Genomic DNA, 17,725 nt, shown 5'->3' on the forward strand with positions numbered 1-17,725 from the left:
TAGTTCTCTTAAAAATGAGAAAATCTCTGTTTCTACACTGGTATATTTTCCCTCAATGTGTTGAAATTCCCAAGTAGTGATTAAGATCATGGACTCTGAAATCAGATCGATTATGCTCACATCTCCATCTTGCTAACTTACTGACTGTAATCTAGAGCAGAAGAATTATGGTTTTTGTTTTCCTGACTGTAAAATGATGCTGGTAATGAAAATTAGAATTATTAAAGGATAGTATGAAATAATATGATAAGCATAAGCACTTTAAACATATTTGCTAGTTTTTGCTTTTTGAGACAGGTCTCACTACATAGCCCAGGCTGGCCTTGAATTCAAGATCCTCCTGCTAGGATTATAGGCATATACCACCACGTCCGGCTCATATTTGCTATTGTTTTAGTTACTTCTCTTCTAAAAAAAGAGAACTTATTTCTCAAAAAGAGAATTTAACAAAGCAAATTACCTTCCCAGTGTCTATTTCATATTGGAGGTAAGGATATGTAAAATACAGTTTCAAAGGTGTGTATAAACAATTTTCTTGTGTGTGGGTGTCTGTATAATTTTATAAGAATGTATAATTCTCAGTTTTTAGGGCATTGTTTGTCCTGTTTTTCTCATAGGTAAATTCTAATTTGGTCATTTTCCACTTAACTGCAGTCTAGGGTTTTGTGTTTGACTTCTGTTTATCTTTTTATCTTCTTAACAAAGTGGGGATTTATTCCCAAATTGGGCAGTAATGTATCTTACATTATGAAATTGCTTAGGTGGAGAACTTTAAGTCTGAACTAAATTGGGTTGATTTTGACAGTTCTCTTTTTTAAAGCTTAGAAGTATTTCCTTTGATTTTTTTTTGTTTTTTTTTAGAAATTTAGTGTATTCTTTTAAAGCAGATTCCATCTCTTTCAATAAACTACCTCATTTGGTTCAGAAACAAGATCATCATGTGCTTTTTGAGGCCTTATTATGTGCCAGTCACTGTACCAGGCTGATGAACCAAATAAGGTCTGTGCTTTGTTTTAGTACTTCATAATTTGGGCAATTTAATTTCCCTTTTCAAGTGTAAGATCTTTGAGTGCTGCTGTAAACTGTTAACCATCATATTAAATGTTGTTTGAGCAGTAGATTTGAGATTCCTCAATGAATGTTCGGGGATATGACTGTTTTTATGCTAGAGCACATCAATTTGGGACAGACATCTTTTCCTCTTGAGGAATCTTTACTGTGTGTCTATGTTCTATCCAGGCAATCCTTTGGATAGTTACTCCTTTGGGATGCCAGTCCTCTGTTCAGAGTTAAATGTAAGCCACCATTCTGCCTCCTCTGCCTTCTGACAAAAGAAATACTTACTCAAAATTATTGTGTAATTACTTTTTGCCAATTACTGTTTTAAGCCCAAGATATAGAGAATAAAACATAAAAATCATTACCCTCATGGTGCTTACTTTCTAGTGAGTAAGATAGACAAAGGATTTTGCATTATAACATTTTGGTGAAAAATATGGTAAGTAATTGTAAACAAGATAAACAGATACTGGATACCTAAGGAAGTTCTCTGAGGTAGTGATTTTTGAACAGAGATCTAAATGTTATGAAGGACCCCATGAAACTATCGCAGGCATAAATTCCGAGGCATGAGTATGATTGCTGTGTTGAAGGAATAGAAAAGGACTAAAACAATAAATAAGAGACAAATGATAGGAGATAGGCAGAAGAGGTAGCAAGGGGCCAGCTGATACAGGGACTTAAAGACTTGAGTAGGTATCTACTTTTTTTTTTTTATTCTAGGTTTGATATGAAGCGGTTGGAAGATTTTGAGCAGGAAGTGACGTATGTGAACTTTGAAAGGTGTGTGAAAATGACCAGGGTGACCTGTTAGGAGGCTATTGTAATAGTTGAGGTAGGAGATGATTGTGAGGTTAAACCTAGGGTGTTATCAGGGAGGTAGATTTAAAAAAAAAATTGTTTTTTAAATTTTCACTTTTTTATTTATTTTGCGGTGCTGGAGATCAGACCCTGGGCCTTGTCCATGCCAGGCAAGTGCTCTACCACTGAACTGTATCCCCAGTGTCCGGTGGCCTTTCTTTTTTTTTTGTGGTACTGGGGGTTGAACTTAGGGTCTTTACTTGGCAAGTACTCTTACCACTAAAACCAGATCCCCAGTTCCCTCCAAACATGACCTCCTCTCTCTGCCTCCTGAATAACTGAATACAGGTATATACTACCACACCCAGTCCCCAGATTTGGGAAATATTTTGAAGGTAATGAAGATAAGATGATTTGTTAATAGATTGATTGTGGAGTCTGAGTAAAAGAAGAGTCAAGGATAACTAGTGATTGCCCTAGGTGTTGAATGCCATTTACTGAGATACGGAGAGCATTGTAAGTTGTGGGAAATGCAGAAATAAGGAATGTGGTTTGGATATACTAACTGAGATTTCTGTTAAGTGTTTAAGGATGAGACATTGAATAAGCAGTTGAGACACTGTATAGGCAGTTGAACGTACCTGCAAGTGTTGAAGTTGGGCAAATACAAATTTGAGAGTGGAGCAGTGAGACTTGATGAGGTTATCTAGAGAGTGAGGAAGACAATGTAGATTGTACTGAATTGTGGGGTAGTCTTGACACTTTGAGACATACCAAGAATACCAGGGCTAAAAGAATCTTGATAATTTTAAGCCAGTGTCTTCCTGGCTGAGAAAACTGAACTAGTACTGAATAGTTGAGATGTAAATGCAAAAATAAAATGGATAATATAATATAGAGACAAATAAAATATATGTTAAAAACTTTGTATCTCAGCATCTAACCCTTATTTTATGTGAAATTAAGAATTCAAATGCCAAGAATCAATCTAGTTGTTTACTCTGAAATAATGGCTAGAGTGGTTATTACCTTCCTAGCATCCCATTGTAGAAGACCACATAGCAAATACAAGTTATAAAACAACAAATAAGATATCAAAAAATACAAACCTGTTTATCTTTTAATACACTATCCATTTCTGGCTTTGAAAATGTACAGATCAGGCTTCCTTATTTTTTATTCTATCAGTTAACATAGTCTTTTTTTTTTTTTTTCCAGTACTGGACTCTGAACTCCATCTCATGCTTGCTAGGCAGACACTCTGTTGCTTGAGCCACTCTGCCAATCCAGCATTGTCATACTTTAAAGAATCTAATTTTCATCTGTGTTCCTAATGAATTAACACATCTCATTTGTACCATGCATGTCTAAGATTCATTATTTATAAATATTAGGAACTTAATATAGCTTAGCCTTGACATTACACATTTCAGGACACATTTTCTCAGTGTACTAAGGATCTATTTAAATGTGTTTAAGGTGTAAAAAAGAATAGTAACCACAGAATAAAGGCAGTCACAGCATGTAGGCTATTTGTTGATGATTTAAAAACCTGTCAGAGATAATTTTGACAGAGGATACTCTTATTTGGATGCACCGCATACTTGACAATCCGCTTCCATCATTAAGATAATGAGCGGCGCATCTGTTGGATTGGTAATATATGTAAAAGGCTGACAGTTTTGAACCCTGGCCATCCAGGAAGAGAAATTAATTCAAGAACATCGAAGGGAAGCATTTTGAGTAACAGCATTCTCCACTGTTTATCTGAATAGAAGTCATCAGGGAATTAGAACCTGTATCATGTATGACTTTTTTATTTTCTCAGGTCGTAAAACCATGATGTAATGCATAATGTGTGCATGAGAGAATCAGTTCCAGATAAATGGAACAGAAACATTTGTACCCTTTTCCAGGTGTTTTAAGTAACAGTACCAAAAATTGTGGGATAGTTTAGAGTCAGTGGTCTTAAGTAGAGCTGAGGTGTTTAGGATGGTATTTGGCCCAGTCACACAGGAGGCAGAAATGGGAGGATGGAGGTTTGAGGCCAGCCCAAGCAAAAAAGTTAGCAAAGCCCTATTTGAAGAAAAAACAAAAACCAGGCTGGAGACTAGGGTGGCTTATACTTGTAATCCTAGGTACTCAGGAGGCAGAAGTTGGGAGGATTGTGGCTTCAGCACAGCCTGTGAAAGAAGTTACTGAAATTCCATCTCAACCAAGTTGGGTGTGGTTGTGTATATGTGTAATCTGTTACACAGTAGGTGATAGGTAGGAGGATTGTGATCTGAGGCCAGCCCTAAGCAGAAATGTGAAACCCTACTTGAAAAATAATTTTAAAAGATCGGGGAGTCATTAGCGCACTTTTATAATCCTAGCTATTTGAGAGGCTGAGATTGGGAGAGTCAATGTTCAATGCCAGCCCGGGAAAATAGTTTGAGAGACACCATTTCTGAAATACCTAGAGCAAAGTGGAGTGGAAGTGTGGCTCAAGAGGTATAGCACCAGCTTTGCAAGCACAAAGCCTTGAGTTCAAACCCCAGACCCACCAAAACCAAATGAGCAGGGCTAGGGGTGCAGCTCAGTGGTAGAACACTTGACTAGCAAGTGGGAGGCTCTGAGTTCAAACCCTAGTATGGCCAAATTGTAGGCATGCTCCACCACACAGGTGCCTGTGACTCCCCACTAATTCTCTTTGTACATAATGTACCATGTACACGTATGTCTAGACCTTTCCACTTGTTTCACAGATACTGTACCTAAAATTTCCCTTTCTCTGCAAACTTCTTCTAGAATGTTAGTTCCATGATAGCGGGAATTTTAGTCTTTTTTTGTACTGCCTGTATCTCCCATTTCCTGGTACATAAAGGGTATTCAGTAAACATTTGCTGAAGGAATCTCTAGTACTGCAGTTCTGTTTGCCATTTGCTCAGGTCTTCTAGGTTTTTCTCCTCCCCTCATCTCATCTTAATGATAAATTATTTCAGCTATACCTCTAACATACCTCTTAATTCTATCCTTTTTTCTCTATTTCCAGTTCTCCATTCTTACTCTAGCATGTTAATATTTTTTTTTTCTTTTTGATGGTACTGGGGATTGAAACCAGGGTGCATGCTAAACCACTAAGCTACATCCCCAGCCCTCTAGTATGTTAGTCTTATAACTGGTATTCCACAGTGAACTTTTGCTATCTTTATAATCATTCTCCCACAGTAAATAGATCTTCTCAGCATGTAAATTGCACCTTGCTGTTCTGAGAATGTCTTAGCAGCATCTTTTTGAATTCCATATCCTTAGTACAGGCTAACAAGGCCATTTGCAAAGTTTTCTCACTCACCGTTCAATTTTCATTTTGTGTTCTTATCTCAGTTAATGTACTGCTAAATTTTACAATCCTAAGTACTTTTTACACATACACTCTTTTTTATTTTTGCCTCATTTTCTCCCTACATTTAGCTTACTCAAACTTCAAGTCACACCTTAAATGTGAAATGTTTTTCTAAGATCTGTTTCCTGATCCTTCAAGTTCTCTTAATAGACTGTTTCACAGTGGTGCCTTTTGTTATATTTGTTATAGGTTATAATTATTATATTTATATGATTGTTTCTGCCTTTCCTTCTAAAATTTTAAAGTTCATGAGGACCATATTTTTATGACTTGACTACATTTAAGACTGTGTCATGGTTCTCAAGATGTATTTTGAGGTTCTCAGAACATATTTATTAAATTAATATATAGATTAAGAATAATGAATCCATAAAGGAAATGATGAAATGGTTAGAGAGGTATTAGAAAAGCCAGTAGAATGTGTCACGATAGAGGCCAAAAGAGAGTTTCAAATGTAGCAGAGAGAAATATGATCAGGTCTGAAAATGATCTTTTGGAGAAAACATAACATAGTAGTTAAGAGGAGCTGGGCCGGGTGCCAGTGGCTCATGCCTGTTATCCTAGCTACTCAGGAGGATCACGATTCAAGGCCAACCCAGGCAAATAGTTTGAGAGACCCTATCTCCAAAAAAAAAAATTCACAAAAAAAGGACTGCTGGAGTGGATCAAGGTATAGGCCCTTAGTTCACACCTCATTACTGCAAAAAAAAAAAGGAAAGATTAAAAAAAAAAAAAACAGCTGGGCAGACCTGGCTGTGTCTTTTATAGGTGAATCAGCCTGTTTTTCATTAATCTATAAAAGGAATAATAACTATGTCATGGTGATTGTGAGGTTTAAATGAGATTTGTAAATCTTTGAACATAGAGTTTTACACATATAAAAGTGCAATAAATAATGATGAATTTTTTTACTTTTAAGGTATTAAAAGTGCCTTAGTGCTAAACTCACTGTCAGAACCCACTTCATATAAACAAATTTTATATTGATTTTATATTGTTTTGCTAAATAATGGCTATCAAAGTATGTCCTTCCCACACCTGATGGTAGACTAGGTATTTACACATAAAATGATATGACAAACATAATTGAACTGTCCTCCATAGTGGTTCTGTATCTCAGCTCAGAACTGTGTGTGTGTGTGTGTGTGTATTGTGTGTTTGTGTATTTTTTGTTTGTGATTTGGTTTTGGTGGTATGGATTAAACCCAGGGACTTAACATATGCTAAGCACATGCTCTACCACTGAGCTATATCCCCAACTGCAAAGCCTATATTGATCTTGCTCTCCAAGGTGTTTATTGGCACATTGCAGAATATGCACAGTGAGTAGCATTCATAAATCACTATGAATTGTAATTTTGTAAAAAAAAAAAAAATTTTTTTTTTTGGTGGTACTAGGGTTTGAACTCTGCTACTTGAGCCATGCCTTCAGCTGTTTTTCATTTTTGCTTTAGGTTATTTTTTAGAGAGGGTCTCATGTTTCTGCCTGGAGCTGGCCTTCGCTGTGATCCTCCTACCTATGATCTGTCTAGCTGGGATGACAGGTGTGCACAACCACACCTGGCTTATTGATTGAGATGGGGGTCTCACTGATTTTTTTTTTTTTTTTTTTGCATAGGGCTGGTGTTGAACAGAGATCCTCCTGATTTCCTCTTCCCATGTAACTGGAATTATAGATGTGCACTGACACACCCTGTGTAATTTTTTAAATTTATAATTAGTGTCAAACATATTACTAAATTATCATACTTTGTGTTGAGACAATGTATTTGTCCTATTAATATAATTAGTATTTTCCCAAAGAGTTTGTTCAAAGCTATGATGATTTATAAGAAAGGACTTTATGCTATAAAAGTTGTGTTAATTTTCTGAATTTCACTAGGTTATCCTAGATTATTCCAGAGATTTTAAAACATTATAAATCCCCAAATTCCATGTTGAAAGTGCCTCTTTGAGCAAAGAAGATTTTTGCAATCTTAATTCTGTTTTTCTCCTTCAAACTATATTTTAAAATGAATATATTATAGTAGGAACCAGAATAAGTTGTATAACATAGTGTCCTTGATCCTGGATTGATAGCCTAGATTGATTGTATAGCTATCTTTCAAAAGCTGAAATTGTAATTCATAAATAAAGTTGAAGTTAAAAATACAGTATTTTTAGGCTAGGCATGATGGAACACATCTGTAATCCCAGTATTTGGGTGGCTGAGGCAGAAGGATTATAGCTTGAGGCCAGCCTGGACCCAACCTCAAAAAATAAAATAAAACAAAATAAATTTAATAAAAATAGCAAATAGCATTCTGGCACCTGATACAGAGACTGTTTTTCCAGTAGTTTACATTTAGCAGATCAAAAGTATACTTTGTTGTGAAGTATATTTAGAATTTGGTCATATCTTTGTTAGAAATGCTTAGGTTTGGCATGTGGGGTATGTTAATTGTGATTTTTGTTTCACTGTCTAAATGGATTCACAAAATATGCATATAGGCATACTGTCTGTTTTCCTCGATCAATTTAGGAAAACAATATTTCTGTTTTTATGCACATTTCTAGAGGGGTGATCATTTTTAAATTAATGTCTTTTGTTTATTGATATTCTGCTGTTTAATAACATATGTCATTTTGATTCAGTTTTTTCCCTTCCTTTTCTTTTTTTTTGTGGTACTTGGGGCTTTTTGCTTGCAAAGCAGCCACTCTATTACTTGACCCATACATACTTCCAGTCCATTTTGCTCTGGTTATTTTGAAGATGTGGTCTCTTGGAACTGTTTGCCCTGGCTGACCTGGAACAACCATCCTTCTAATCTCAGACTTCTAAGTAGCTAGGATTACAGATGTTAGCCACAGGTGCCCTGAAGTTTTGTTTGTTTGTTTGTTAATGTAAAATTTTTTAAATGCCGAGAATCCTGTCTCTCCCAGACCCATCTCTGTAATGCTCTAGATTGACTATGATCTGCTGGATGCAGTGGCATACACCTGTAATTTTAGCACTTGAGAAGATAAGACCAACGTGGGCTACATAGACTCTAGCTCAAAAAAATAAATGAATGAACTAACAAAAATGCATCTTTCTTTGACAGCGAATACGTGCAGGTGAATAAATGATTTGACTTCTTTGTGGAAAACACTGAAATTCTATTTTGCATTTATAAATATTGAAGTTCCTGGTATTCTTTCATGACAAACAAAAAATTGTAGAAAACTTTAAAAATGTATGTATTTGTGAGTAATGAATATAAGCAGTTATTTTGTGTAAATTGTAAAATGTTTGTTTTTAGTCCAGAAAGAATTTGTTTTAACAAATAACCAAAGAAATACATGGAAGGTCCATCATTAGCAACATATGAAACACAGGATAGTCATTAGCAGTTAGGAAACAACTTAAAAAGGGAAAGATAGGATTAAAAACGGACCAATTGAAGCCAATATGATAATTCACATAAGGCATGGAATTAATTCAACAAGTATTTATTGACCACTTACTGTGTGTCAGGTACTGTTTTAGAGTGCTTGGATGTAACAGTGAGCTAAACTAACAAAAGTGCATTTCTTGATAGAGTTTAAATTTGAGTAGAAAGATACAGACAATGAATAAATACATTGGGCATCAGGTGGTATGAAGAGCTTTGGAGCAAGTAAAATAGCACAGGGAGTGTGTGAGGAAAGTGGTGAGGTAGGGCCTTTTCTATCTTATATAGAATTGTCAGAGAAGGCTTCTTCTGTAAGCTTTCATTTAGGCGGAGAGATGAAGGAAGTGAAAAGGCAAAAAATGCACTTATCTGGGCAAAGATTGTTTTCTAGTCAGGCAGAGTAGTAAATGTAAGAACCCTGAGTGCAGAAATAGAAGGGCGACCTGTGCATCCCTTCCTTAGAACTAAGTAGGGAGACTGTTAGGGCCCGGAAGCCAGGTAGAAGGGATAGTAGGGTAGATTAAGTAAGGTCTCTATACCATTATAAGAACTTTGTATTCTACTCTGAGTGAATTAGGGTTTTGATCAGAAGAGTGATTGACTTACTCTTTAAAAGGATCACTTTGGGGCTGGAGGTGTTGCTCAAGTAAGAGAGCACTTGCCTAGCAAGTGCAAAGCCCTGAGTTCAAACCCTAGTACTGGGGGGAAAAAAAAGGTCACTTTGCTGTTGAGTTGAGAGGAGGTGACAGGAGTGGTAATGAAGGCTAAAGCCAGGATACTCCAGTTAGAAGGCTATTGCAGTGTTTCAGGTCAGGTACTTTGGTCATTTAGATGTGATAGCCATCAAAGTAGTGAGAAGAAGAGAAGTTAGATTCTGCATATATTTTGAAGGTAAAGCTACCAGACAGTGCTGACCAAATGGACATGGGAAATTAAGGTTGACTGGAAAAACAATTTCTTTTTGCAGTACTAGGGCTTGAACTTAGGGCTCCAAGCTTCCTAGGCAGGTACTCTACCCCTTGAGCTATGCCTCTAGCCCTTGATTAGAAATGTTCTATCTAAAAATTTCTTGAGTTGCCATTTATTGAGATGAAGCCTGTGTAAAGAATAGGTTCAAGCCCTGGGCAAAGAAAAATTGGTTTCAGACATGTCACGTTTGAAGTGCCTATTTATTACATATCCAGCCAGTGAGTCACGTAGACATTTAGAATATGAATTTGAAGATACAGAAAGAGGTTTCTGTCTGGAGATGGAAATTTGTGAATATCAATGTTAGAGGTGATTTAAAACCAAAAGATTGTATCTGGCCATTTAGGTATTGAGTACAGGTACACTAGGGAAGAGATTTAAGTGCCTTAAAGTCCCGGAGAAAAGAAAGAATCTGCAAAGGAGACAGATTGACTTACCAGTGAAGAATAAAGACAGACATTCTGGATGTCAAGTAAAAACAGAAGGGGCTGTTCTGCTGTGTCAAATTCTGTCAACAAATCAAGTAAGAAGAGGACTGAGATGGGCATGCTAGTGCATGCCTGTAATCATAGCACTTAGGAGATAGAAGCAAGGAGGATCATGAGTTTCAGGCCAGCCAGGACCGCATAGGTCCACTTGAAGTTACTGATCAGGAATATTAAAAAATGGGTCAGCCTGGTTGCTCTTCTCAGACCAGCCTTGATGGTACAGAGACAGAAAAGGTATAAGCTAAAATTTAGAGACATGTTACTGATGAAATTAAGATTCTTTAATAAGTTTACAGAAAGCCCACCTATATGAAATAGAATCAGCATATATATTAAAAAGTTACATTATTTCTCATCATAAAAGACAGTCATGTAAGGCCAGACACAGTGGTACATGCTGTACTTCTTTCCTCCCCTCTAATTTTTTTTATTTTTGTGGTAGCCCAGGGTGGTTTCAAACTTATCCTGCCAAAGCCTCCTGTATGCTGGGATTCCAGGCGTGCATCGCCAGCTTGATTTGCTGGCTGATGGAATGACTCAAGTGGTAGAGTGCCTGCCTATCAAGCGTGTGGCACTCAGTTCAAACCCTGTACTGTCAAAAAACATCTTAATTTTGTATCATACCATTATGGTTTATTCATGATGTCTGTAGAATGATGAACTTATTTTGAAATTTTAAATGTATTTGTAACTAAACAAATTTAAATCCATTCTGAACTACATCTTGATTTATTTTACCAAGTTGGGGGTGCTTTTTGACTTCCTTGTCCCTCTTCCCTTATCACCCATTTCTCATGTTAGTAATTGCCTCTTTTCTGATAAATTTTTGTTATGATCTATCCTGCAGAAAAAGAGATGCTGGTTGCAAGTTTTGGAAAACCCTATTTTTTTATGGAACACAGTTCTGTAAAGTTTTTGTAAGATTCCTTGGCAATAACATACACTTGTGATGGACCCTAGAAATACTGCTATGTTAGGATTGGGTTCTGATTCCGAAGGTTTTTCAAGAAAGAGTCCTTCTGCCATCAATACTGGCACTCTGGTCAGCAAGAGAGAAGTAGAAATAGAGAACAGCACAAAGGAGGAAGAGGACCTTCGAAAGCGGAATTGGGAAAGAAACATTGAAGCAGGAAATGAGGATGGTTTGACTGAGGCACAGCAACAGTTTTCAGTGAAAGAAACAAACTTTTCAGAGGGAAATTTAAAATTAAAAATCGGCCTTCAGGCTAAGAGAACTAAAAAACCTCCCAAGAACTTGGAGAATTATGTGTGTCGACCTGCCATAAAAACAACTATCAAGCACCCAAGGAAAGCACTTAAAAGCGGGAAGATGACAGATGAAAAGAATGAACATTGTCCTTCAAAACGGGTAAGTGAAATTCCCAACAATAAGTGATCATGGACAATATTTGGATTTCTGTATTAATTTTTATCTAGCTTACACATAGATTTCAGAAAGTGATTTTCCAAATAGTCTATGAGTTATGTCAAAGATGTATTAGCATAGCCATATATGTATTTTTATTTATAAAATTATAACAAATGTTTTAAATGGAGCTTGCTCCTAAATATGACAGCAGAAAAATATATAAGATTCATAGTTAAGAAGACTAGATTTGAATCTTGCCTCTCAATTTACTCACAAGAAGACTATGGCATATTAACAGAGGAAAACCTGAGGCTCAAAAATGTTAAATGCTTACAATACCACCTCCCTTTCAGGATGGTGGAAAGGATCAGATTCACTAACATATGAATTGAAAGCATTTGTTAAGTGAATTGTTTTATAAAATATTCCTGTTCCTTATAAGACAAATTAATATATTTAAAATGTCAGCTGGACTGGGTGGTGGATACCTTTGGTTCTAGCTTCTGAGGAGGCTGAGGCAGGGAGAATACTTAAATTCATGAATTCAAGACCAGCCTGGACAACACTGCAAGACCCTGTCTCCAAAAAAAATGTCCCCCATTCCATATAATGACTAATTTTTGTTAATCTTTCACCCTGTCTCGTATCCTCGCCTATTTAGTAAGGATGTCAGATTTGTGTTGCATCATGTTCACCACAAATTTTAGTTACTATATATTATTTAGTTTCAGACTGTAGATACCATGTGTGCCCACACAAGGATTTAGATCACATGCCTACAGTGGAGTAAGGTAGGAAGAGTTTGCCTAACAGTTCAGCTAAAATTTAGGGATATTCTTCACTGTATGAAATGACTTGATTTTTATCATTAATCCACCACCCTCCCCCTCCCACTCCCACCCCTCACTTGACCTTTTTTGAGATGGGTCTTGCTATGTAGCCCAGGCTGGCCTCAAACATGTAATCCCTCTTTTCTTAGTCTCCCAGGTGCTGGAAATTTCAGGCATGTGCCATCATGCCCTGCCTAACCATTAATTCTTTACTGTCAAATTCATATACTTTTTAATATATTACTAGAAACTGTAATGCTGCAGGCTCCTTTGTTCTTCTCCAAATTGCAGTGGCATCCAGTCTTTTTTCTTTTTTTCTTTTTTTTTTTTTTTGTGCTGGGGGTTGAATTCAGCCTTGTGCATACTAGGGAGGTACTCTCCACTTAAGCTACACACACTTGCCCTTTCTTGCTTTAGTTAGTTTTGGGATGGTGTCTCATGTTTTTGGCTAGGCTAACCGGCACCATGATACTCCTGTTTATGCTTTCTGCATTACTGGGATGACAGGTGCTCACTACCATGCCCAGCTATTGATTGAGAGAGGGTCTCACTAACATTTTGCATAGACTGGCCTCGAACCATGATCCTCTTGTTCTGTACTTCCTGAGAGCTAGGTTACATTTTGAGCTACAACACTGACCTGCATCCAGAAAATTTTAATAGTTGTTATTTTATACAAGATTATAGAGGTATAAGATAGTTTGGGGTGATTTGTTGATATAATCATGTGAATAGATTAATAGATGTAAGTCAGGAAAAAATGGATACTGTGCCAGTTCTTGAATTGGAGCCAGTCACCTATAATCCTTGCTACTCGCAAGGCAGATAACAGGAGGATCGTGGTTCAAGGCCAGCCTGGGCAAATAGTTCTCAAGACCCTATATTGAAAAATCCCTTCACAAAAAAAAGGGCTGGTGGAGTGGCTCAAAGGGTAGGCCCTGAGTTCATGCCCCAGTATCACATAAAAAATCTACAACTCAGTGTTTTTTAGATATTCACTATAGTAGGCATGTGCAGAGTTTTACATCACAATTTAAGGGTTTTTTTTTAACCTGGATTATCATCGAATTATGATCTTGATCTCACCCTCCCAAGTAGCTAGTATTACAGGTTTGAACACTGATGCCCTGCCAATTTAAACATTTTTGCTGTCTTAAAATTGTAATTTTTGATGCCTTTTATATTTTAGGCAACTGATCAAAAGGACTAATGTTTTGCTTTGTAATTTCACCAAGGAGGGTTAAGTTTTATATCAGTGCTAGATTTAATGTCTAGTTTAGATTCTTAGCATTTTGATTTATTTTTCTAAAAGGTATTTGAGTGCCTGTCTGATGACATAAACAAGTAATTATGGTATATCGTGATAAATGTGGTATCAAAAATGAATACAGTGTGTATGAGAATCACAAATTTGTTAGAGGAAGGTGGTAAGCAAGAGAATAGTCAAAAGAGCTTTACAGAAGAACTCATGTTTAAAATTAGGTATTGACAGCTTTTTTCCAATTTGCTAGAAAAAAGAGAGCTTTTGGAACAAGTAATCAAGGGCACACTTAGGATACATCCCAGAGTTTTGTCAGTTGTGGTGTAAAACAAGAATTGACAGACTTTTAGTGTGTATGTATATTAAGAAAATGTAAAAAAAAAAAAAAAAATACAAAGAATGGAGGAGAGGAAAGGAATACTTCCGTAATCAACTTGTGTGTGGCATTCAAAGACTTTGGAAAGCACCACTTCAGCTTGTTTGTTTTTGAGACAGGGTCTCACTGTATACCCCTGACTGGACTGGAACTTGTAGTCTTCTGCCACAACCACCTGAGTGCTGGGATTAGTGGCATGATTAATGTCATGTACCACCCTGCTGGCTATATTTTTCTTCTTGGTGGATGTTGAGGTGATTACAAAGTATATTGTTTCATTTAAGAAATCATATTCTATGTCTAGTGTTTCTTTTAGTAATAAGGATTTTTAAAATAAGGGACTAGCTGGCAGAATGGTTCAAGTGGTAGAGTACCTGTCTAACAAGCACAAGTCCTTTAGTTTAAACCCAGTACTGGGGAAAAAAAAGGTTTTTTTAAAAAATAAGAATTACATGACTGTGCTCACGTTTTCTTAGAATTTTTCTTTTTTTTTTTTAAGTTGTAGACCTACTTTATAGTATTCTTCTTAGCAAAAATTGAACATTAATACTGCTTTTTTGAAAGGTTATTTGAAAAAATTGTGATAATGACCTCAATCGTGTATAGCTTTAATATTAAAGCTTACCATATGTAGTACCTGAATTTTATTTAATCTGTGTATGGTTAATACTGAACTGCTTTGGTCTTAATAGAGGAGTGGAATTCAAGCAGGAATGACATGGGTCAGATTAGTAGTTTGTGGAGGGCCCTGATCTACAACAGCAGGTGGCATTAGAGATCTGGTTTACGCAAGAGTTGCAGGATGAGTTCAGGATAAATATCACTTTGCAGCAGCAAATGTCTGTTGTCACGAATTGAGAGGTATATATGGTAAGAGGAAGATAGTTTGCATATTAGCAACAATTTTTCTGACTTGCTTAATATGAATAAAGATCTTTCTTCAGTCTGGATTTTTGATATTTCTAAGATGATAGTTTGAAATATATTTTGTTAATTGAGACAGTACAGATTCTCAAAAGAAAACATTGTCAACAGATACATCAGATACAATGCATACTGCTTAAGTGAAGTTATAACCAGTGCTTAGCTTTTTAAACAAAAGAGTTACTGAGGACTGGTGGTGTGGCTCAAGTTGTAGAGTGCCTGACTAGCAAAAAATAAGACCATGAATTCAAACCCAAGTACCACCAAATAAACATCCCCCCCCAAAAAAAATAGTTACTGAACCTTAAATTTGGACTTTTATCTTTCAATTTGTATAGTGAAATACTTATCTAATATGTATGTTTTATCTTTAATTTTGCAAAACATCTTAAAAATCTAACATACGAGAATATAATTCAAAGTTCTACTATATTAGTAAGTCTGAGTTTAGGTGTGCACAAAAGCATTTGACAAAAATGCACAGAAGGTAGATACGTATACACTAAGTATTTTAGCTATTTTTAATCAAGCTACGTTGAATTACTAACATCCAATTATATATGTTAAAGCAAAAAGATGATCCTAACAGTTACAGAATTCAGGAATAGCTTTCACAGTAAAAACAGTGCAACAAAATAGAACCTTTTTCTAACCCTCACTTTGTCATTTCCAGCAAAATTACTCAGTGTAATTATTCTGTAGTTCCTTGTCCAGTACTTGATTGTATGGGTAAGGGGCTCCAGAATCCGTCTGAAGAAATCTCAAGCAGGTACTGAAAATTATAAGCCAGAGGCTTATAAGTTTGGTAGATTTTCTTTTCTTTGGTGAATTGGGAGAGTTTATTGAGATAGAAAAGTGTAAAGTGGGAGAGTAGAGCCCCCAGAGTTGGGGGGGCGGTGTTGTCGCAAGACAGGGCATTCCATTTTGTTTTTTTTTAAAAGCAGCTTCTTTTAAAATATTTTTATTTTTATTAGGGTACATTCATTTTACTATGGGCATTCATTGTGACAATTCCAAATAGCCTTACATTGTACGTTGTTTAGATCATCCCAACCATCTCCCCCACACACAAAGTTAGCTTCTTTATTACTATTTTATTCACTCATTTATTTATTTTTGGCAATACTAGGGTTTAAACTCAGGGCCTTGAGTTTTCTAGGCAGACACTCTATCACTTGAGGCATACCCCAAGCCCAGCCTTTGTTTTTAAAATATTTGTTGCTTATGATGGTTTCAGCAATTATACAGTTAGGAATTATCAAACAAACAGTTTCGTAAGCTTTCTTAGTGACTTTCTTTTTTGCTTTTGTCTTAACTTCAGGAATTAAGTTACCTATGAGAAAAATTACAGAAGTAAATAAGGTTACTAAATTCCTAAATAAAAAATAGTCTGGATGGTGTTGGCTCACACCTGCAACAACTAATGGGAGATGGAGATCAGGAGAATAACAGTTCAAGGCCATCACAGGCAAAAATTAGGGAGACCCCATTTCAACAAATAAGTTGGGTGTGGTGGTGTGCCTGTGGTCCTAGCTACACGGGAGGCCATAGGTAAGAGTATCGCCGTCCAACTCTGACCAGGCAAAAATTTGAGACCATATCTCAAAAACTAAAGCAAAAAGGGCTGGCGATGTGGTTCAAGTGGCAGAGCGCTTACCTATCAAGTTCAGGGCCCAAGCTCAAAACCTCAGTATTGCCAAAGAAAATAATCAAACAAAAGAACCCACAAAAGTTTGTATGATAGTGAAAAGAAGGAGAATGAGGGTGTGGAAAGACTTAATTAAAATTTCACCCACTTCTGTGAAATGTTCCCTGAGCCCTCCTAGGCAATTGCATATTTATTTCTATTTTGAACATATAGCATGATACATACTAATTATCTCTTAATAGTGACTGCTCCTTGAATGTTAAGATGATTGTTTTAGTTTTTGCATTTCATGATCAACACCGAAAATGCTTTAAGAAAATTTTGCTAAGACTGAAGGTAAGATCTGTAAGCATAAAATAAATAATGCCATCATCACCACCAAAAATACAGCCCTTAAAATATAACTTGGGAATATTAGAATTTGTTCTTCCAGTCCTAAGATGTTGCCTTTACATATCCTGTCATAATTAAACTACTCAAGGGCTGGGGAGATAGCTCTGTGGTAGAGTGCTAGGCTTAGCATCTCTATGCCAGGGGTTTGATCCCCAGCACCACAAAAAAAAAAAAATAAAATAAAAATAAACTACTCAAATATTTTCTCACTTTATGTACTAAAGATGTATAATAAAATTTTATGCCCATTTAAAATCTGTAGCTCCCTATTTTTAAGAAATTGGTATTATTGGTAATAGCACTACCACTTGTGACTGTTTTGTGACTTTCCTGGTCAAGAACAGCTTGGTTACTACCCTTAAAAAAATCTATTCAACCTTGTAAAAAAAGGTCAGAGAAAAACTCCCTTTTAAGTAGTTTAGCTCAAGTCAGAATGGCAGACTATACTATCTATAACAACTCCACATTAGGCTTTTAGTTAAAAATTTTTTCCTTTAGATGTCAAACTCATTTTGTAAGTGTTCAATGCATCTAAGTGACTTATCCACAAAAAGTGATACCAGATGGGTCTACATGTTACAATTTCATTGTTACTACTGTGGAATGTTGTAGCTATCCCAGTATCTTAAATAAAACAATTCCTTAACTCTTAACTAAAGAATTTGAAACTGGTTCAGTAGGAGAGAGGGGCACATTCTGTTGTCTTATCTGTGCTTTATGGGCTAAGTGCCACCTTCTAATGAAAACTTATAAAAGGTTCAAAATAGAAGTCCACATTATCCCATGGCTTCCTTTCCATTTCCATGTTC

General features: G+C 36.2%; 1 protein-coding gene across 5 annotated transcripts in view; it reads left to right on the forward strand.

The window, feature by feature from the left end:
* The window catches only part of Ash1l (ASH1 like histone lysine methyltransferase), a 158,493-nt gene that overhangs the window by 10,516 nt on the left and 130,252 nt on the right, over positions 1-17,725 (forward strand). For 3 of the 5 annotated variants that reach the window (XM_020166163.2, XM_020166158.2, XM_020166165.2), the window contains exon 2: positions 10,963-11,484. The exons of 1 other annotated variant lie outside the window; for it this stretch is intronic. In XM_020166163.2, coding sequence (XP_020021752.1) covers positions 11,065-11,484 — 420 coding nt within the window. In that variant the 5' untranslated portion in view covers positions 10,963-11,064. Of the gene's footprint in view, positions 1-1,782; positions 1,843-10,962; positions 11,485-17,725 lie in introns of all 5 variants that reach the window. One more of the 5 variants, XM_020166159.2, reaches the window with a different exon arrangement.

The sequence above is a fragment of the Castor canadensis genome, chromosome 11 (assembly GCF_047511655.1).
Source record: "Castor canadensis chromosome 11, mCasCan1.hap1v2, whole genome shotgun sequence".
In the NCBI taxonomy this organism is placed as follows: Eukaryota; Metazoa; Chordata; class Mammalia; order Rodentia; family Castoridae; genus Castor; species Castor canadensis.